General features: G+C 45.2%; 1 protein-coding gene across 1 annotated transcript; it reads right to left on the reverse strand.

Moving 5' to 3' along the window:
• Positions 1-1,867: 1,867 nt before the first annotated feature.
• arl8 (ADP-ribosylation factor-like 8) lies at positions 1,868-21,946 on the reverse strand. Its single transcript, XM_083777583.1, has 6 exons — positions 21,497-21,946; positions 19,448-19,508; positions 19,194-19,341; positions 9,528-9,611; positions 7,330-7,481; positions 1,868-5,324 (listed from the first exon to the last, which is right to left on the reverse strand). The coding sequence occupies exons 1-6, from the start codon at positions 21,540-21,542 to the stop codon at positions 5,276-5,278; spliced, it is 540 nt and encodes a 179-aa protein (XP_083633709.1). The 5' UTR covers positions 21,543-21,946; the 3' UTR covers positions 1,868-5,275.
• Positions 21,947-22,162: the final 216 nt, after the last annotated feature.

Below are 22,162 nucleotides of genomic sequence, written 5' to 3' on the forward strand. Positions count from 1 at the left end.
ATAACTTATTTTGTTTGTGTATACCTTAATTGTCCGTTTGTGCTCACACACTTCCATGACAGTTTGGCACAGGGCACATGAATGGACATCAACCTGAATTGTAACATATAGTTTCGAATATATTACAGAACATGATTAAAACTACATTAATGAGACATGCTACTCACCCTGGCAGTACAATTAATAAAAACAGCAGACCCAGGTCTCAAGACCCACGGCCAGGCCAGCATTCACCAAACTTCTGCTTGGAAGAAGACAGGGCATTTAAATAGTTACCTGATGATTGTCAATGAGGAAGTGCCCATATGGTGGCCTCTGAGGCTCAACTTCAACTGGCTACATGCATGAGGCTTCTTTCCAATAAGGCTGCTGTGCATAGAGCCCATTACGATACATACATACATACAGAAACGCTCAAATTGACAAACTCATCCCGGGTTATCATAAATAAAAAGGACATGACTGTCATGATTAGCTGTATATATTCAAGTGACACCATAAAATGGATGGGCCATGGTCCCCCAAACTATCAGGACAGAATTATAACATTTCAGAGTAGTTGAACATTGTTTAGTCTTCCTGAATCTGCAACAGACAATTTAATAAATAGTTAAATACACATTGGAAACATACCAAAAAGCTTTTACCTTGGGCAAACCAAAGAATCAGTTCGACAAGAACAAGCTTGCAAATGTTTCCCATTTATATTTCCACACGACACAATAGTTAGATGTCAAGTGCTGAGGAAGAAGTGACTAGCTGGCCCTCAGTCAGAGGTAAATAAGGCTTGTTGCCTTGCTCTTGCTGCTGGTCCCACAGGCACAGCTGTTCATGATCAGCATTGCCTGTCTGTCATGATGTCATCCCATCCCATCCCATCTCACTACCAGAATCGGGACGACATCGGTAGAGCTTACCAGCACTCCACTTGCCTGCACACTTCCACAAACTATTCATACGTACTCTGTCAAGGTTCTAGACTTATTATCCCATTCAATATATCTTCATATATTGTATTTGTATTATAAGACGCATTATTCAGGCACATTCCAGGATGCTTGAAGTCTATTATACTCTGTGAAGTTTCCAATGTCAGTAGGCTAATGTTTTGGGATGGTGCCATCTGCTGGTGTTGGTGGTGCACTACACTCTTTTATCAGGTCCAGATGAGCACTTCATGTTTCTGCAAGCTTTATGGAGATGACTAGTCACTAGTGCTATAACTACTAGTAACTGGTTTGCTGACCATGGTATTAATGTATTTGATTGAACTCTCCTGACCCGAACCCCATAGAGCAGTCGTTCTCAAACTTTTTCATGACCCCAATTTGAGAACTAATGCCAGAGAATCTATGAGGTAGATGAGACACCAGACCCACCAATAAAGATGATCTGCTCATGGCTGCAAACAAAGAAAATATGGGCTTCCATAACACCTAACAATGTCACTGATTGATCACCTCCATGCCATGCCACACTGATGCAGTGCTTTGTTAAAAAGTAGCCCAGCCATATCCGAGTACTGAGTGCAAATCTGCATAAATGAACATACTTTTCAGATGGTCGACATTCCTTTAGGCCAATAAAGATAAAATTACAAAAATCATACTTGCCCTGAAGACCAGTTCGGGCGAAACATGTTGCCTTTTAAATGTTGTAATGTATCATTAAAGTACATTGATTTTACTCTCCCTCTTCGGTCTGGTCCGATGTAAATTTGAGATACTGGCTTTTTGATTTTCATGATCTAAGTATGATGTAAACTTTTGCACAATATTTAAGTTATTTGGAATATACCTGCATTTCAAATCATTTTAAATCATATGAATAACATAGCAGGCTCAAGTTTCAAAATATTTTCTTTTAATTAAAAAACAAAGACAGAAAAAGCATGACCAAGACCATAATATCACCAGTTTCCTTGCTTTGTGACATCAAGGTAAACCAATACCCATACATACCTTAATGCCATTTAGATAATATCTGTGCATTTCCCCCGCATGTGTTACTGCAGTTATCTTATTACCCAACATTGAACAAGTACAGACAGATGACAAATCAAAGGTTTACCTGAAGAAATTAGGTAAAAAGAAAACCCCAAATGCTGGATATTACAGCAATTAGCAACCCATCATGCTCCGACTGTGGTGTACTATACAAATTTAAGTTTATTTTGGATCGAGGTGACAAAATAAATATAGATGATTTAAGTGAAAGAGTAATAAGAGCTTCAGTTATAAACACTGCTCAATTGGCTGTGGCTAGTGGTTCAATAGGAACAGTGCCTAAAGTGACCTCTGCATTAATAATACATCGTCACTGTAAGGTGGAAACCTTATGTCCAAAACAGTTTCAGGGTATGGGAGAAAAAAAGAACCAGGCTTTCAATGGATCAAATGTAGTCACAAGCTCATTAATACGTTTCATTGGTTCAATAGTTATAAAACCCACACACACTTTAACCACTTTCACATAATTTGTCGGCATTAAAAAATAAAAAAGTTGAAATATGGACAGCAACAATACGTCAGCAAATATGAAAGAATTATGGTCGAAGGCGCACAGTCAATGGCAGTGATGTTCATGCATTGGTGTGATGTGTAAAACAGTCGATGCAGATCGTGATCAGACTAAGAACATGAGTCCAAGTATGGTTTAAACTTTAGGTCCACTTCCCACTTGGGAAGGGTCACTTAGTGGCACTGCAAATCAATGTCAGTTATTACCTTTATCCTTTGACGAAACATTTCTATCCTGGGATGGGAGATCTCCTCTAGGATTAGAATGCCCTGAAGCATTCGACGAGTATGACAATTATGTCAATCACATGCCAATGGCCTTCGAGTTACCCTATGTCAACCAAATTTGAACACGCCGGGAGATTTTGTAGCTAGATGTTTGATAGCGCTTCCCACCACCATCATCAGAACACCAAATGGGGGATACCTTGTTAATATGTTATAATGGTGTTCCATCACTCCTGACTTGTACAATCTATGCTAGGGTGCAACTGAAGCCGTTCTGGCAGGCTGTGGTAACTCAACAATTTCCTTTATTTTGTCACCTGTATATTCTATAGTCATTTTCACCATTACTGTGATCAAGAGATACTCCAGGACCAAGATGGACAACATTTATTTCTATCAACAGAATAGTCAGTACTCTGATTCAGAATCCAGTTTAACAATGAAACTAATGCACGGCTACTTCTTCTGGCCAAAACCCAGTTTGGCCATTATGGAACTATAAGAAGGTACGTTTTACAAGGTCTCAAAGTGATACGTGCAGAGATTTAGTTACAAACCCTGGTCCTCAAAGACTTAGGGAAAATGAGGGTAAGATCCCAAAAGGTAAACCATCAGATACTTATCATACCCGCAGTTCTCCAGGCAACATACATACAGACCAGCATGACCGAAGCTTCTAAATGCACTGTAGTAACACGACTACTGTCTGTGTCTGATGGCCTTTGAGTCAAGATAATCTGAAAACAACTTGAGCTTGGAGAATACCAGTCCAAATCATTATGAGAAACAAGTTAAACAACTATGCATCCATTCATACTTAAGCTCTGGAATTATGTGGCACATTTGACACAGAAGAATACCGACTTCAATAGCTTCAGGGCACTGGGGCTGTTTTGAAGCTCTGCATCTGGTTAACAGAAGGTTATAGTGATTCATTTCAAATAATACAAAAAAAAGGGATTTCAAGAAAACTGGTTAATACAAGCAATAATGGCTATAGCAAATGGGAAAGAAAATGTTCACGTTAAAATGAACCACGTCAGTCGTCAACTACAAAAGCTTGTAGAGCACCATATCTGCAAAAAGCAATCACCTCTGAATACAAAATACTGGTAGGTCTAGATGCCAACTGAGATCAACCTACCCCCATCAACAGTATGCAGAAGCAAAAACAAACACTCAAAATAAAACAAAATGAAATAAAAATCATAATGCAGCATTGACACAATGTAGTATGTAAAATAAAAAGTACTGTTAAAAAAACTGAGTTCAATACTCGTATTTTAAAATCATTTATGAATGCTTTGCAAACCTCACATGGCAAAATACATGGCTGTGAGTATTTTACTTTGTTCCAAGGTGAAATGTACTGAAATCTACATGTTGTCAGCTGACAAACTGGGGCCATTTTGATGTGCATGTTGAGGCTCACAGTTCATAGAAATGGAAATCGGTACCGCATAACACTACTTTCTCCACATTTAAGTATGGCATTGTATCCACCACCACTGCAGCTTATGAAACTGACACCATGTCTAAAAAAAGACTAACTGGTTTGAGAACTGTGAACTGGGCAAGTTCGAAAAGAAAAGACCATGAAAAATATGCTCTTTTAAAAACCGCTTGCACCAGGCCTGTGCAATGTAACAGAGAACTTAATTCCACCATGTTCATCCCAATTGTTTTAGATAACACCACCCAGGCGTGTCATAATCCCTTTGTTTGTCCTATTTGATATGTCCTGAACATAATCAAAAACTCTGTGAAGGCAGTGGAAGTCCAACAGATAGCTGCACCATAGATGAAATGGCCTTCCTGTTGATCGTGATCAACAAATTCTTGATATGATAAAAAAGGTAACATGACATGATATGTACTGTATGTACTGGTGGCAATAAGTGTCCATGACATGATATGTATGTAGTGGTAAACGAGCAAAACTCTTGCACACCTACAGATCGACACCGATGGCCGACCAACGCACAGTAGAAGGAAACACTCCCCCGTTCGCCATCTTGCCCACCTGCAAAGAAAAATGTAACGGGAATGGCAACGTTTTGGTCTGGAATCCTTCCATCGAAAGTCTCTGCACTGACATTTTGTGATTTCCGTTACGATTTCCGTTACATTTGCAAGTGATGAAGATGGTGTGCTGGAGTCTTTTCTTCCATGCGTGTAGTGGTGACAAAGTGTCCATCACAGCACTGCTGTGGACATGATGTTTGGACTAGAGCCACCAACTGAGCGGGCTCGCCATTCTCTGCAGTAAAACTGACTGCTAGTTCCAGGGTCAATGTGAGTGACTTCTGGTCAAAGTTTCCATTTTCCAAACAAATCCTTGGGAGAAGTAGCAGCTCCATTGTTGTAACAGATACGGTCTGGTTGGCTTAAAGTGGCAACACTTTCTGTGCAGTCGTTTTGGAGGTCAATGTAGAAGTTTTGTCCAAGTCATTGTGAAAAAGAAAGAACAGCCAGTATGACAAAGCTGTTATACCACCTGGCCACCAGGTGGCGGTCAGTCAGTGTGGCTATCTTAGTCCAGCTCTGGAGGTCATCCACTCTAGACCTTGACATAAACTGTAAAAAAGAAGAAAAAGGGAGAAAAGAAAGAATGAAGAGCCGTTTCAGTGTATAAACATACAGGATTCTGACATATCAATTCAACATGCCAGAGGCCGATTCTACAAACGTTGCTATATCAGTGTTTCTCAAACTTTTTCATGTCAAGTTCCCCAAAATGTTTTGGCCACAATGGAGAAATGGTTCAATGGCTCAAAGTAAATGTAACGACTTTAACCCTATATACATCTGATTATTTGAAAATAGCCGATCTACAAGCTTGTAGATCAAAATTAATCTTGAATGGGATTTTTCTTTTTTCACAATTCAAATCTTAAATATTTTCAGATGCCAAATACATTTGTTTATTTTTGGAACACAGTCCTTATATAGTTATTATACCCCAGGAAGAATAGTCCACACTGCGGTGTAGATTAAATTGGGTCCTTAACAAGTGCTGCTGTGTGGCCACTGGTGGTACAGATTTGGACAGATTACTATTCAAGCACTTCTGTTTTCCTCTCTCGCAAAGTGAAAGAAGAAGAACAGGCTAATGTTAGCATCACACACACACACACACACACACACACACACACACACACACACACACACACACAACACAAATGTCCTTCACTTTTGGTGTCTTCACTTTTTATTATGTACTTTGCTCAGCCAATCAAATCAATCGCTATGGGGTGATCAGCCAATCATCAGCCAATGTTTGTGTTCACACAAACCCGGAAAGCTCGGCACAGGAGGGGCTAGCAATATACAATGTACGATGCGATCTAACACTAATACAAATATGACATATGACACTCTAACGATCTAACACTAACAATCTAATCGAAGTGGGAGTAACATCAGGAATTCTGTACTCTATAGAGAGTATGCACATGCATGATTTTCCCATCAGGACACGTCCTCCTCATCTAGACTGAGTGGCAAAACATTGAGCAGCATGGAGTGTTGGAGTTTGGAAGCGCTCGTTGGAAATCACTCAACCGTCCTTGCCTACCACCCGTTTCTAAATGTCACATAATGCAGCAAAATGTTGTGTTATTGAAAACAAGCACTTCCAAACTCTGACACTTAGAAAAATAATCAAATGCAGGGCATTTCTAACGTTTCTATGGTGGATTTTCATGAAACAAAAACTATGCAGATAGAAATAATAAATTAGAGGATAATTCAAGCTTTTCGTACAGCTGCAATGTTGGTGAGTTTAACATTGTTAAATGCAATCAGACAGGACTTTTCCGTTTGGATGAATGGGCTGTCATGGCCAGAAAGTAGTTTTTTGCTACTCAGTGGGAATTCCCGCATAACTTCCAGGTACGATGATGTCACGCACATACCCTCTATTCAGTATTTTAGCTGTGACGTGAGCGCCCCCTCCTGAGATACTTCCGGGTCCTACTTTTGTGTCGCTTTTGTGTCCCCATGGAGTTATACTGTGACGCTCCGTCGGACTAAATCTGAGACGAAAACAACCACGAAAGTCTCATTTTACCACTTTCCTCACAACAACAAAGCTGCGCTGCTCTCCAAAATCTGGCTGTGACAGGCCGTCTGCCCCACATGGAATACTATCGCCATTTTATTTGATTGTGTCAACTGAATCCTCATTAATGCAAACTAGATTCAACATACTCAAGCCTGCACACATTGTAAATATCCCCCGAAATATTTTACCGAGCAAAATGGACTGTTGCCACCTTCAATAATAATGATAATAATAGTCTTTATTGTCTCCACATCATATATTTTTGTTGTCATGGACACTTGTACAAAACATTAATAATTCTACTCGAGTTGGAAGCATTAAGACCCATTTTAACCCTCTATGGTTTCCTTTCTGAAAAATAACGTAAATTTAAAAAGATTAACGCGTTTAGATATTCTATTTACAATGGGATGCGGACGGGAGCTGGTGCCACTTGGACCCGGACGTAACGTAGCACTACAAAATGACGTCGGACTTAAATACTGAATGGGAGGCAAACGGACACTCGCGTCTTACCCCTCTCCTGTCAGCGCACAGCAAGACTGGATGTGCCATGGGTGGTCTTTGATGGAGCTGAGGCTGAGGTATTTGGAGATCTCAGCTGCAGACATGCAGTCCTTCATGTCCTGCTTGTTGGCGAAAATCAACACGGCTGCCTTCCGCAGGTCCTGAGGCCAGACAAGGATCAGGCGGAGAACAATGAAACAGGCACCGTGCACTAAGCATTCACCGTTTCAACATAGACTGGGAACAATGCTGCTGCATCACAGTGGGAACCACCGACACTGGTCGAATGTTATCGTGTGTACTGTGTGTAGGGAACGGATACAAAAAAAAAGTAATGTAAAGTATACAAGATGTGAACATGCACAGTACATCATAAGTATACATGATGTGAACATACACAGTACATCATTATCATATTTTATCCTTCAACTTCTTGTCTATGGCTCAAAATGACTGCACTGGATATACATGTTTTGTAGAAATATTAGGTCTTAATTGCTGAATGTTTAACTTAAGCATGATCTAATAATTTGGCCACACTCTTCTTTGGTGCCTGCCTATCCTTTGTTCCCAAATACTGGGGGTCACGAGTACATTTCACTTCAGTTTATTTTTTATTTCCCGTTTTTAGTAAATATTATTTCAAAAGATTTGCTAACATTTTGCCCCAAATAAAGAAATGCCATGGATGGCCCAGGCCGTAGCGTAACGGTCTGGGCACCGGACTGGTGATCCAGTCACGGTGTGCCGCGGGTTCGACTCCCGAACCCGACACGGCCTTTACCGCATGTCATCCCCCCATCTCTCTCCCGTTTCCTGTCAGCCTACTATCTGTCCCTTAAAAAAATCAATAAAAGGCGTAAGCCGCAAAAAAATATCTTAAAAAAAAAAAAAAAAGGATTAAAAACAACTTCAAAACATTTTCTGAAGAACTTAAAAAATAAATAAATAAATAAGGAGGAAAAGAATACATTATATAATATATACGTATTGAAAAAACAAGATCTACAAGCTCACAATGCAAACACACTGTGAGCTTGTAGAAGCGATTTTCACTAGTTTGGGTCATGGTGAGACATCACATTTCTATTTTGGGTCTGGAGCTAAAAAGGTTTGGGAACCAGTGGTGGAGGGTGTACCACAAAGCATTGGACACTGGCACTGGGTATCCCAACATTAAAACATTCCCAACAGGCTGCTTTTGTTTTCTTTCTTTGCTAGCTGCTTATCATCCCGAGGAGTGGAGACCTGCGTCACCAAAATGAATGAGAAACTGTCACGCACGGCTCGTTTGTGTGTGTGCATTTGGCTATAGTCACTTAAGTATTAGCCTGATTTTCGGATTTCCAAATGTTTACACTCTGGTGTTGCCCACAATGTTCCCTCATTGCCTATGTTCTGCCAATGATTAAACAATACCTTCCTTGTAGTTATTTATTTGATATAACCTATAAAACCATTAATTGATTTTACAAGCCGGGATCCTCAGCTTTCTAATCACGCGTACGATCATGTGGCAACTAAAATGTTTAAATAGTAGTGCCGGTATATTTAAAGTCTACACTAATTATACTTTCTATACTGTAGGCTTATTTTGACATAAGTATATACACCAGCCTGCTGGTTTCAACAATAGTAGTAGAGAGTGCGTGGCCAGCTTGTGGGTGTTTCAGCTAATCCTGCTACTACTGTGGAATGACCTACAAAAAAAACATAAAGGTTGTCTATTCCCTACCCAAACTCATAGTTTATCTCCTTTAACACGTTGATAGTAGAATCCTCTGCCCCCATTTCATGTTTTGTATCCCGCTGGATCCAGGAACACCATCAACACTTTATATAACTTTTTTTCTGTGAGCACCTGGTCATTCTGCTTTTATCATGTTCTGTTCTCTTGAACGATGCAGTCTAATAATAGCTCTCCATCCTCATGAAAGCGCTTATGGTGCATGTGCATGAATTAATATGTGCATATATATCCATGACCATGAATGATCAGGGTCCCAGTTTGGGGGGCTGAAAATATGGTCAGTTGGTTACCCTAAGCCAAGTAGTTTACAATAGGTTCATCTCAACTAATCATCAGTACAAAACTAAATAAAGATATACTTCTAAGGCAGGAGGGGGGAAGGAAGCATATTTCACAATAAGATTCAATAATTTCTTCTGCTGGCCCTTGGCGGTGTAAAGAACTCTGAATAGTTTACCTCATGAGCCAGCATCCTGTAGAGCTCCTCTTTAGAAATGGCCAACCTCTCTCTGTCTGTGCTGTCCACCACCAGTATGACAAACTGTAGAACGGAGGGGGCAAAACAAATCACAGTAAGTAACGATTTCAAAGGCCATTTACAGCAGAGCACTGGAACACAGTGGGTGGGCACTTCTTGGCCGAAGACTTCACAATGGCCTTGCCCCCGATGCTGGTGACTGCTATGCTAATGAGCCTCTTTTGACAAGGAGAGACTGACAACACATGCCAAAAGAACAAGGACATCTAATTTTGGAGAGGTGTGTCAATGAGAGACAGTGAATAGGAGAGGGTTATTGTCTGTGAGAATGCAGCAAGGAGGTGGCTGCTGGCAGATGTTGATATCAGTGTATTATGTCTAGTCTGCATCACGTTGTGCGTGTAGTGTAGTGTTTATATACAGTACATAACTGTATAGACTAGATGGTGTGAGCAGTATATACACAAGTGTAAGTGCATGCCTGTGGTTGCAAACACAGCCCAGGGTGTTCTTTTTTCCCCCTCACTCCTCCTCTCACTTTGTCCATACGCTGCAACACTCTCTGACCCTGGCTCTGCTTTTCTGATGATGGGCCCCTTTGTGGATGGGTGACCTCTGACTTGAGCCGCCCCAACTGCTGTCTGTGCTCTGAACAAACACGCCAGCTGCCATGCTCCGCTGCTGCCGGCCACTACTTTTGTCTCCCTCACCGACGCAACATCTATTAGGGATTAAGAACTCGGCTATAGTTACAGCCTCATATTGCTGCAGTAGCACTGACAATGTGAGACTCCACTCTATCCTGGGCCGCTGCCAATAACAACAGTGCGGTTTTATTGCTCATTCAAATCGAATATTAGGGATAACCTCGTCCAGCTGATCAATTCCGCTTTAGATGAGCTTCAGTCACGTGGCATTGTCGTGGAATTCAGGATCAATCCGTACTTGATGAGGCAATAGGAGTCGAGACAATATTCTAGGTGTTGATGGTTATGCTCTAGTCTAATGTATATGAATCGTACAATAGCACTCAGGTTGGTGATGTACAATAAAGAATAACGAAGAGGTTTCTTTAGAAACCAAGGTTTTGTAAGTAGAGTGAGCGAAATACTTCACTCTATGGGATGTTTCCCTTTGCGGAGCAAAAGGGCAGAAACTTCATTCATGAACTCCCACAGCGCATATGCTCCTAAAATATGCCCTGTGGGTTTAAGAGCGATGACGTAGATGCCCTGCTTCTCGAAGCATCTAGGCTGCGTCTACGTCACAGCGCGCTCATTCGAACACTTTTCCTTCTGCCGGGCCAAGACAGAAGGGTGTTTCGAGTGAAGTATTTCGCTCACTCTACTTACAAAACCTTGGTTTCTAAAGAAACCTCTTCGTTTTGTTAAGTATTCGTTCACGAAATACTTCACTCTATGGGACCTTATGAACTCCCGTGTCTTGAAAATAGTCAAGTGTGTTCAGGGCTATATAAAGTAACCTAATGAGGGCTGGGCAACCTCTGGTTGATAGCCCGGTCCCGGTGGAGAATGGTAGTAGCCTCGGGCTGATATACATTCTCAGTGTAGATGCTTCATGTAGGCCTGGTATATCCAGGGCATCTAGACTTATGTGATTACACATGGTTTAATGGCCTAATAGGTCCATTATGGTGCGGCAGCCCCCAACACTGCGTGCGCCACAGAGGGCGCTGCCACGTCTAGGTTATAGTATGTGGCAAATGTTGAGGGAGAGGACCAGCTCGCTGCGGTACAGACCTCTTGGATTGGGACACCCTTACAGAGTGCCCAGGATGCTGCCATGCCTCTTGTGGAGTGAGCCCTCAGCGCCTGTGGGGGCTCCACTCCCTGACTAGTATAAGCCAGGCGGATGGTCTGCACTATCCAATTGGAGATGCTGACCGTTGTGACAGGCTTTCCTTTGGTCCTGGTACCCCAGGATACGAATAGTTGATTCCCTATCCTGAAGGGGGCCGTCCTGTCCACGTATGCTCGTAAAGCTCTCACTGGACAGAGACAGTTTAACCTCCTGTCTTCATTAGAAGCAAAAGGAGGGGGGTGGAAAGCCTGTAGGTCCACTGGAACGCACACGGAGAGAGCGTTCTTGGGGATGAAGGCTGGGTTGGGCTTGATAGTGACCTTGGTTGACCTGTCATCGAACCTCATGCACTCTGGCGAGGTCGAGAGGGCGTGTAGGTCGCTGACCCTTTTAGCAGTTGTCAAGGCAACTAGGAGGGCTACCTTCAGTGTCAGGTTCTTCAAACTAACTGTCGTCAGTGGTTCGAAGGGATCCTTGGTTAAGGCCTCCAGGACTAGGGTTAGATCCCAGGAGGGGACCAGGGATCTGTTGATCCTGTGTTCCCTTCGTACGCCCTTAACGAACTGCCTAACTAGGGGGTGTTTCCATACCGTCTCGTTTTCAAACCCCACATGGCAGACTGAGATTGCTGCCAAGTTGTTTTTGACCGAGGAGAGACCTAGTCCCCTGTCTAGGAACTCTTGTAGGAAAGTCAAAATGTCCACTACTGACGCTCGGTAGGGGACCACTTGAGTAGGCCGTGTTGAGCACCACTGCTCAAAGACGTGCCATGCCGTATCATAGCGGGCCCTTGTTGATGGAGCCCTTGCCCTCTGAATTGTGGCTATGACATTCGGAGGGAGGCCTACGTCGGACAACATCACCCTCTCACGGGCCAAACCCATAGGTCTAGGTCCTGGGGGCGAGGGTGAAAAATCTCCCGACCTGCTTGAGTGAGGAGATCCACTCGTAGAGGGAGTTGCCAAGGTTGGTCGTAGAGGAGGTGAGTTATCTCCGACCTCCAGACCCCCCAGGCTGGGGCTACTAGTAGCATTGTCAGACCCTGAGTCCTCACTCTGTCCAGAGTGGGGGGAATGAGGGTCAGTGGGGGAAATGCGTAGAGTAGGCCTTTGGGCCATCGGTGTGACAGGGCGTCTAGTCCCAGCGTCGATGGCCCCTCTATCGAGAAGAAGAGGGGGCACGTCGTGTTCCCTTCTGTGGCGAATAGGTCCACTTCGGGTGTCCCGTACTTGCTCCAGATCTGTGTGACCACCTGTGGGTGTAGAGACCAGTCTGAGTAGCGGAGAGGTCCTCTGGACAGCAGGTCTGCTCCTGTGTTCAGAATACCGGGGACGTGACATGCTGTGATGGACAGAAGCCGAGAGTCGCTCCATAGAATGAGCTCTCGAGCTAACTGATGAAGACGGGGGGACCTGAGACCGCCTTGTTTGTTTATGTAACACATCGTCGTTGTGTTGTCTGTTCTCACCAGCACGTGACAACCCTGTATGAGCGGTTCGAATTGCCTCAGAGCGAGGAAAACCGCCATCAGTTCCAAATAGTTGATGTGGGAGGAGCGTAGGTGCTCTGACCACACCCCCCTGGTTGTGGCACCCTCCAGCGTGGCTCCCCAGCCTGTCATGCTTGCGTCTGTGGTGACCACTTTCCTGATCAGAGGTCTCCCCATGGGGACTCCTTCTGAAAGGATCCGTCTGTTTATCCACCATTGTAGGGCTAGTATGCAGTGTGACGTCACTTCTACCCGTTGGTGGCGACGGTACATAGGTACACGCAGAGAGTTCATCCATAGCTGGAATGGTCTCATGTGTAGCCTGGCCAGGCGGATTAAATGGATTGAGGAAGCCATTAGCCCCGCCATCCTGAGACATATGTGGAAAGGAATCGAGCGTCCTTTCTTGAAAGACGTTGCCGATTGTATCATCGCGTCTAATCTCTCTCGACTCAGGCGAGCTCTGTAAGAGACTGAGTCTAGCGTTATACCGATGAAGTCTATTGACTGTGTCGGCGTTAACATGCTCTTCTCGTAATTGATTTGAAATCCGAGAGAGCGGAGGTGGCTGAGCACTGTGTGTGTGTGTGACAGCGCCTCTTGTTGAGAGTCTGCGGATAGGATCCAATCGTCTATGTAGGTTGCTAGACGAAGACCCTGTTGTCGCAGTGGGGCTATCGCCGCTGCTGTACATTTCACAAAGACTCTCGGACTCAGGGACATTCCGAAGGGAAGTACCGTGTATTCGTATACTTTCCCCTCGAACCCGAAGCGCAGAAATTTTCTGTGCGGTGGGTATATTGGAACGTGAAAGTATGCGTCCTGTAAGTCTATTGACGTGAACCAGTCCCCTCTGCGGATTGATCGCAGTAGGACTGGTGGCGTCAACATTTTGAAGCGGAAGGTTTTCAGATAGCGGTTGAGAGCTCTGAGATCCAATATGGGTCGGAGCCCCCCCCCCTTCTTTTTCACCAGGAAGTAACGGGAGTAAAACCCGTTCATTGCCTGGTTGTGAGAAACCTCCGTGATGGCACCTTTTTGCAGGAGGGATCTGATTTCCTCTTGTAAAATGCCTGCTTCCTGTCCCCTCGCTTGAGAGAATAAGATCCTCTCGAAGGTGGGCGGTTTCGACACGAACTGGAGCCTGTATCCGGTCGCTATAGTGCGCATGATCCATGATGATGCTCCGCACTCTCGCCACTTTGACAGATGACGTGACAGGGGGTTCCCCGTGTGTGGGGGGAAACCCGCCTGTATAGTGGTGTCTCTCTGTGGCCTGTGGGTACCTTGAGACGGTTTGCCTAGGGGAAAACTCACCTTGTGTGGAGTGTCTCCCTCTAGTGGATTCTTCGGGTAGTGAAGAAATATTTTGGCGTGGTGGTCCCTGCCTGTAACAGCTTGTGCTGTTACAGTATGGGTTATCTCTCCCATGGCTGGGCTTGTGCCCTTCAGAGTTCGTTGTGTTGTTTTTTGTGTTTTTTTTGTTTTTTTGACACTTTATTAAAGCAAAAACATTGACACTTTGTGAATTGCACATAACAACATTTTGGTACGTGTGTACACTGCTGCCCGTGGCAGTCTGCACACTCGTCCTCAAGCGCTTTGACGCCGGCTCGGAGGCGAGGTCCGTGACCACTGCCTCCGGCCTCGAACTCTGTGGGAGAAATCGGGGGGGTGAGGCTAGGACCCCCCTCTGGGACCTGCCATGCGGGTCACTTCCGCTTCCCAGCGCCTCGGCCCCTGGACGCTCCTCCTCTGGGCTTGTAGGGCGGGGGGGAGCGGCGACGGTCGGTGCGTGGACCCTGCGGTTGACGCTCTCTGTCTCCGGAGTAGTCCCTCGGGGGCCCGGGTGGGTCCTTGCTGGACGTCCTGGGCTTCCATGGGGCACGCTTGCCCCTGCCGCGGCCCGGTGGAGCCTTGGCAGCCAGTGGCTGGAGAGCCTTCATCGTCTTGGTGGAGGTCTCTGCCTGCTGGATGGAGACCGACATGTCTTCGAGAACCCCATGGAAGAGGCTCTCGTGTGATATGTCCCTCCCCACCATGTCCCTCTTCACAGAATCGGGGAGAGGGGCGAGGTTCACCCACCTCATCCGCTCCTGGAGGATGGAGGACACCAGAGCTGCTCCAGTGTGCTTGGTGACATCATATTGGAGCTGGGCCAGCTCGTGTACCAGGCGGCGCATCTCAGCCAGGTTTTCTGGGGTGGATATGTTGCCCATTTTCAGCAGGAGAGCCTTCATGGATCCATGCAGGAGGCTTCCTGCGTTGAGTCCCCTGGCGACGAAGGTCATGTGGTCATACAGCCACCTGTTGATCTTAGACCCTTCTTTGTCGGCCACACTGGAGAAGACTGGTTCTTTGTCCTGTGGGATCACAGTTGGGGCTTGGGGGTTAGCCAGGTACGAGGCCATGGCTCTGTCCATGGAGGGCATCTTGAGAAGGTTCAGCTTCTCCATGTCCTTCATTTCAGTGGCCGCCCTTTTGCCACGGCGGTGGATGGCCTCTACCTTGACTATAGGGTTGGTCCAGGCTTTGCTGAGCAAGGTCTCAAGGCCTGAGGCCTGAGGAATGGCCTGCTTCTTTGGTACAGGAGGGGGGACGTACTCATCGCTGCGTCCATCCCACTTCACCTTCTCGCTGGGGATCTCCTCCCAGGCGTGGTCACAGCGGATAGCAGCCCTTTTGTAGATCTCCATCAAGGTTGAATTATCCTTGGGGAGAGCAGCGCGAGGCTGAGGTGGGGGTGTTACCTGTCTGTCGACGGGGGGAGGAAATTCCTCTACCTCGTCGTCTTCACTGTCCTGGAAAGGGAGGCGAGTGTACTCGTCTGCCTCTGACGAGTCGTTCTGGTAGTTGCCCTCGTCTACGACTTCATAGCGCTCGCAGTCTCTCTCCTGGAAGGAGGGGAGTTCGTCGTAGTCGATTTCCCCCTCTTCAGCGTCAGCCCAGTCCTTAGTGGGGGCCTTGCTGCGTGGTGGAGAGGCTTCTAGGCGGGCTGCCATGGTAGTAGAGACCGCAGTGCGAAGACGAGGCTTTGCTATCGGTCTGGCGGAGCGCTCCTCCATGGTAGCCGGGATCTCGCGGCCGCGAGGCCCGGTTGCTGGTGTACTCACTTGACGAGGTATCAGAGGGCGAGAGCCGCTCTTAGGTCTAGCTCCGTCAGCTTCGTAGCGGGCTGCGGTGGCCCTGTCTGCCGCTGCCTGGGAGGAGACCGTAGCTGTAGCACGGCTACGAGGGGCCGGTATAGGCCGCTCTCGCTCTTGAGTGGAGCCTCTGGCTGTGCGAGGCGAAGCTGGGGTATAGTCCAACTTCTGCCTCGGTCCATAGTGCTCGTGCTCGTCGAGTGTGTACTTTTTGTAGAACTCATCGACGCGCCTCAGCCTACCTCGTAGGTGGGTGAAGTCCATCCTTCTGCATTTTTCGCAACCAAATAGGTCGTCGAGATCGAGAAGGGCGTTGCGTGCATGATCCACGCCGAGGCAGTACAGACATACTTCGTGTCTGTCGGTGCCGGACATCTTGTTGCCGCATCCCGCCACAGTGCACCTCTTCTGTGGCTCGGGAGTGATGCCTCTTCGGCGGCGTCTAGCTGCGGCGGGGGTCTCTCTCACCGGGGAATACATGCTTGTAGCTCGTAGTTTTCCGTCGAGAGGGGGACCAGGAATTAGCTAACTTTGTGAAAGGGCTTCGTGGCCACGAACGTGAAGAAAGCTAATTTGCTACGGGCTTCCAGGCCGTGTAGCTTAGGTGAAAGCTAGGCTAGCGAAAAACGGGCTTACCGGCCTCGTAAAGCACCAGGTAGCTTATCGTATAGTCTCTAGGTGAAAAACTAGACTAGCGAAAACTGGCTTACAGGCCCAGTAAACACCGGCTAGTTTAACGTTGAAGGTGCTATGCTAGCGCTAAGCTAGTGAGTAACACTACGAGAGCGAGCTAGCTCGCTAGAAAAGGTAGCACCTTCGTGAGACTGAAACTATGTTAACCGTAGCGGGCTTCTAGCCTCGAACGAGAAAGATAGCAAAATAGAAGGTAGCGCCTTGCTAAGCTAACCGCTAAGCGGCGCCAGCTGTAAGCTAGTTGTTACCCCTCTATATCTGAATTGGCGGTCTTTTCGAAATGTTCTGGTAATAGAACTTACGAACCGTCTAGGAGCTTTGTTTCTGCAGAGTTTTTGAAAAAGATTCTGTCGGAAGAAAAGTCCAAGTATCAGGGAACCTCACGGTACTCGAGTTGCACTCTTGTCCGATTTTTAAGGTATAAATTGCCCTAAACACTTGACTCAGTAACAGAAGTCTGTCCTTTCAGCTCGGCAGAGGAAAAGCGAAAGAGCGCGCTGTGACGTAGACGCAGCCTAGATGCTTCGAGAAGCAGGGCATCTACGTCATCGCTCTTAAACCCACAGGGCATATTTTAGGAGCATATGCGCTGTGGGAGTTCATGAATGAAGTTTCTGCCCTTTTGCTCCGCAAAGGGAAACATCCCATAGAGTGAAGTATTTCGTGAACGAATACTTAACAAAACCATCACCCCCTAGAACAGGGGTGCCCATTACGTCGATCGCGGTCGACCAGTCGATCGCAAGCGCTGTGCAGGTAGACCGCTTGGCCCTGCCATGAAAAAACAAAAAAACATTTTTTTTACGATGTCACATTCCAAGTCCAACTGCGTTTGCCTTACTCGAGCCCATCGCTACATTCATGTGCTTCCCATTCAGAAGCTGATGTTGATTCCATTGCCTCGAAAATAGCAACACTTTTTAACATGAACTCTTCTGCGTTGGAGAATGAGATCATGGCACTGCAGGCTGACATACAGTTAAAGTTGCGCGCCCGCGATGGAGAGTTTTGGAACTTACTCGTGCATTATTGTCTCCACCAGGCCGAAGGCATGTGGGGAGAGTATGTTTTGCACTCCGTCCGTCCGTGTGTCCGTCCGTGTGTGTGTCCGTCCGTGTGTCCGTCCGTCCGTCCGTGTGTCCGTGAGCAGCTAATCTCGGCCACCGTTAACCCAGTCGATGCCAAATTTTGCACACACACTCCCTGGATGCCAACGATGAAACTCTGCCCCAAACTTTCCAGAACTGCCTGTTATAGCGCCACCAGGAGGCCGCTTTGTGCAAAACAACTTTTTGCACAGTACACCTACAGATTTTGTCCAAACATCACGCAAATTGGTACACAGTCTCTCTAGAGCCATTCAACGAAACGGGTCTTTCAGATTTCTCAGACTCCATCCTGATTGGTTAAGATTGGCTTCCAAAGTTCACAGGAGTGCTCAGTTTCAAACAAAATGCTGCAAATCATGAACACATCGCGTGATTTCCGTGAAATTGTGCACCCACATTCCCACTAGGCCGAGGACGAAATGCCACATGAACAATTTCAACTCAGCCTCAAGGTGGCGCTATAACTGGCCGAAAAGTGTTTTTACCTCTAACTGCACGGATCTGTGGATAACTTTGTATGCCAACTCCCTAGAGGCCAAGGAAAAACCTTTGTCTGGAATTTTTCACATCTGCTCTTTATAGCGCCACCAGGAGGCCGACATATGTAAAACACATTTTCTATTATTACCCCTTCAGAATTTATCCAAATTTCACGCAAATCGGTACACATGATCTCCATAGTCATGTGATCAAGAGGATTTTTTGATTTCTCATATTCCATCCTGATTGGCCACGATTGGCTCCTACAGTTTTCAGGAGTAGCAAATGGCCACAACTCCTCAACGCAGTGTCCGATTGCGATGAAACTGTGCACGCATATTCCCACTAGGCTGAGGAAGAATCCTGGTGGAGACCTGTGCCGATTGGCACTTTATCTAGTTCCTTCATGTGATTGTGTATGCTTTTTATGTGATACTTTTAATATTTGTAACATTTTATGAGCAATATGTTATTACAAATTGAAATTGATTGTTATTACAAAGAATAACTTTAACAAAAGATCTCTTCTTTGCAATGTGGGGTAACTGAAAAGGTAAATAAATTAAATTGATTTTGAAACAGTCCTAATGCCTTAATGTTATTTATTTTGAGTTGGTAGATCACCTTGAGCTGGCAATTTTAAAAGTAGACCTCAAGTCAAAAAAGTGTGGGCACCCCTGCCCTAGAATGTCACCCCACCTGGCAGAGTGTGTGATCACGACAGCCTGTTAACTTTTCCACCACCTAGAATACTGTCTTGACTCCTATATTGCCTCGTCAAATTACTGATTGATCCAGAATTCCATGACAGCATAGTGAGCATACAGAGTTGATCATTCTGTGCATGTTTGGATGAGCAAATATAATTATGTTACAGTTCAAATCAATGTTACTTAAGAGAGGCACTGACCTCTGTATTGGAGTAATAGGTATTCCATGAAGACCGGAGAGAATCCTGCCCTCCGATGTCCCACATCAGGAAGTGAGTGTTCTTCACCACTATTTCCTCCACGTTGCTTCCTATGGTAGGTGAGGTATGGACCACCTCATTCATCAGACTGGATGATAGGGGAAAAGGCGTGCATGTCATCATTGCAAACAAATACAAATATACAGGCTTTTAGACAGAGTGCTCAGTCAGCTACTACTACTACAACTACTTACAACTGGTAGAGTATTGTGGTCTTTCCTGCATTGTCCAGTCCCACAATTATCACCTTGTGCTCTGCAAAAATATGAAAACGACAGCAAATTAAGTATAGGATTTGTAACATGAGCCATGAATGATGATGGGTATTTACTATTTAGTCACCTCAACTAAGCTAATAACCTTCTTCCTAAGTCCACCCATATCCCAGAGGTGTGGCATATATGAAGGACCTCATTGTCATTTAATCACTTTGTTAAAAAAAGACCAAAGCAACAACATCCTACCAGAGGAATGTGGTAAATAAAGTATAGGCCTGAGGTCATGCCAATTTCCGCTGTAGGCTTTCCTTTCATTCATCGCAGTGGGTCGTTTACTCGTTTCACAATCATAAGGACACTGAACTTCCTTCCTTCAGTCGCCGTTTCAAAGGCAACGCCACCTCCTTCTTCCAAGCACGATTCAAACCACAGCAACTTGCGCCCCCCATTCATAAATCCACTAACACCACCGTTTAAGAACCATGCTACTGTAAGGGGCACTTTAACACCTGCCTGCCAAACAGGCACACATGACAGACCAAAGGCAGAATCAACACTGGCACTTCCATGCTAGAATATCCCACTGGAGTGTTTTGACTCTTGCACCTCTTGAGGCCACTGGTGGAAGGAGAGGAAGGAAGTCTGGTCAGAGGGCCAATGATTCCAACAGTTTTTGGCACAACACATGTTGGAGGATGCATTACTGCATGTTTATTGCTTGTCGAGAGACAGCAGCTACGCTACCTGCCATGCATAGCATAGAGCTAGAGAAGAAACAAACCTCACTCGCTGTAAGAAGTCTTAGGATTTAGGAGTCTTTTTTTAATAATGTTTTAAGATCCGCAGTAGCAGTCAACCAAACAGACGTGTTTCGGCACGCAGGCCTTCGTCAAGTGAATGTTACTCACAGACTGTGGATTGTTCTTTATGTATTATCAGAATCTGCACCCAGTGTATTCAATAACTTCTCACGACTGTCCTCGGGCTGAGCGAGCCTTTTCCTTGAAGTGACATGCACAGAGAATTTAGTCATAATCTCATCCAAGATCCCCAAAATAATAATAATAATAAATAAAACATTAAAATGCACACAAAAGCTAATTGTCCAGCCATGGACGCTTGCAATTGCATCCAATGCTTTGTATAATAACAAATAATACATTATGAATTCATGGCCACTGAGCAGTCTACCAACTCCAGGTAAGATCACGATGCTACTCCAACTCCAGTACATCTCAACAGAAGCAAGTGAAAAGCCGACAGTGGGAAGAACGCTATAATCCAGAATTGGAAAATAGGATTAGTAGTCTAAGACTATTATACTAACTGGACACATGTAGAAATGCAACAAAAGGTCAGTAGAATTGGTTCAAAGAGATTATTATGTTCAGGTTTTCAGGTATTATGTTGAGGAATCTGAGGATCATCTCTCCCATTCTATAGTGTTGTTGTTTCATTTCATTTCATGATTTGTCAAAGCTAAAATAAAACCAAGACAGTGTCTTTCTAGTTAGCCAGTTTAATGCTAGATGGAAATGTTCTTACAAATAAATACTTTAATATCAAGTTATCAACAAGTTGTGCTGATCATGTTGAACATTGCATTATCTATTCTGCTATGTACATAGCCCTGAGACATACTATATAGTCGGTGAGAAAGGTTAGCGATGCGACCTTTCTCACCGACGTCAACTAATTTAGTTACTGGGTTTTTTGGTAGCTTACTTATATTGGCAAAATGTTGCAATTAAAAAAAAACCTGGAAAAATAAATCACACTTGACGTACGAATGAGGCGCATTTCCAACTGAAATAATAACAAGTTTACAACGAAATAACGACAATTCTGTCCATCGGACCCACAGTAGTTTAAATGGTGGATATTAGTACAGTCTAATGCACAGAGCAGCTGGATAGTAAACCATGTTAGTTCAACGCTAGCTTTTAAGCTAGCTAAACAGCTGAACGGCTCGGCGGACTGTACAGCCGTTCATAACAGTAACATACCAGTTCACGTTTGACCCACCTTCATTACAAAAGAAACTCCACAGCTTAGCGAAGATGAGGCCCATTGTGGTTGACGGCGATGTAACGGTGTGGTTCCAGCTGCGTGGACGACTCGTGTGAACGGGTTTAGCGGCTGTCTGTCTGTTATGCGTAATGTAATGTGTGGGCTCAGCCTCACCACCACCAATCCACACACTAGTAGTTATGTGCTTCTTTCTCTGGCTAACATGAGCATGGATCTATCTTTCCTTTCCAACAGGACTCCATCTAAAAATCGAACAACTATTTAAAATGTTTTAGGGGGAGGATTCCTTTCTCGTTTGTGTCTGATCCGTCGCGGAAAGGCTCTTCCAGTCCACCACCGGTTGGTCGGTTCAGGTTGTGTTATCAGCCAGGCAGAGAAAGAGCGAGTTGCTGGCTGCTGCAAAGCAGAAAGCACGATTATTAGATGTGCGAGTGTGTTGTTGACTCTACACACACACACACGGACGGCACCGCTACAGCCCGTTAGCTGGAGGAGGGGTTATAATAAAGTCATCAAGGACTAGACGGTGATGTCACAGTCATGCGGAAGTGGTACCGTGGCGTTGCTCACTTTTTTGGCAGGAGGAAAACTCCTGATTTTTTTTGCCCTTTTACAGTCAGTCAGTCCAGCTAAATTGGGATATTGTTTGAAATATATTCA

Source organism: Protomyctophum parallelum, assembly GCF_964188405.1.
Source record: "Protomyctophum parallelum genome assembly, chromosome: 12".
In the NCBI taxonomy this organism is placed as follows: domain Eukaryota; kingdom Metazoa; phylum Chordata; class Actinopteri; order Myctophiformes; family Myctophidae; genus Protomyctophum; species Protomyctophum parallelum.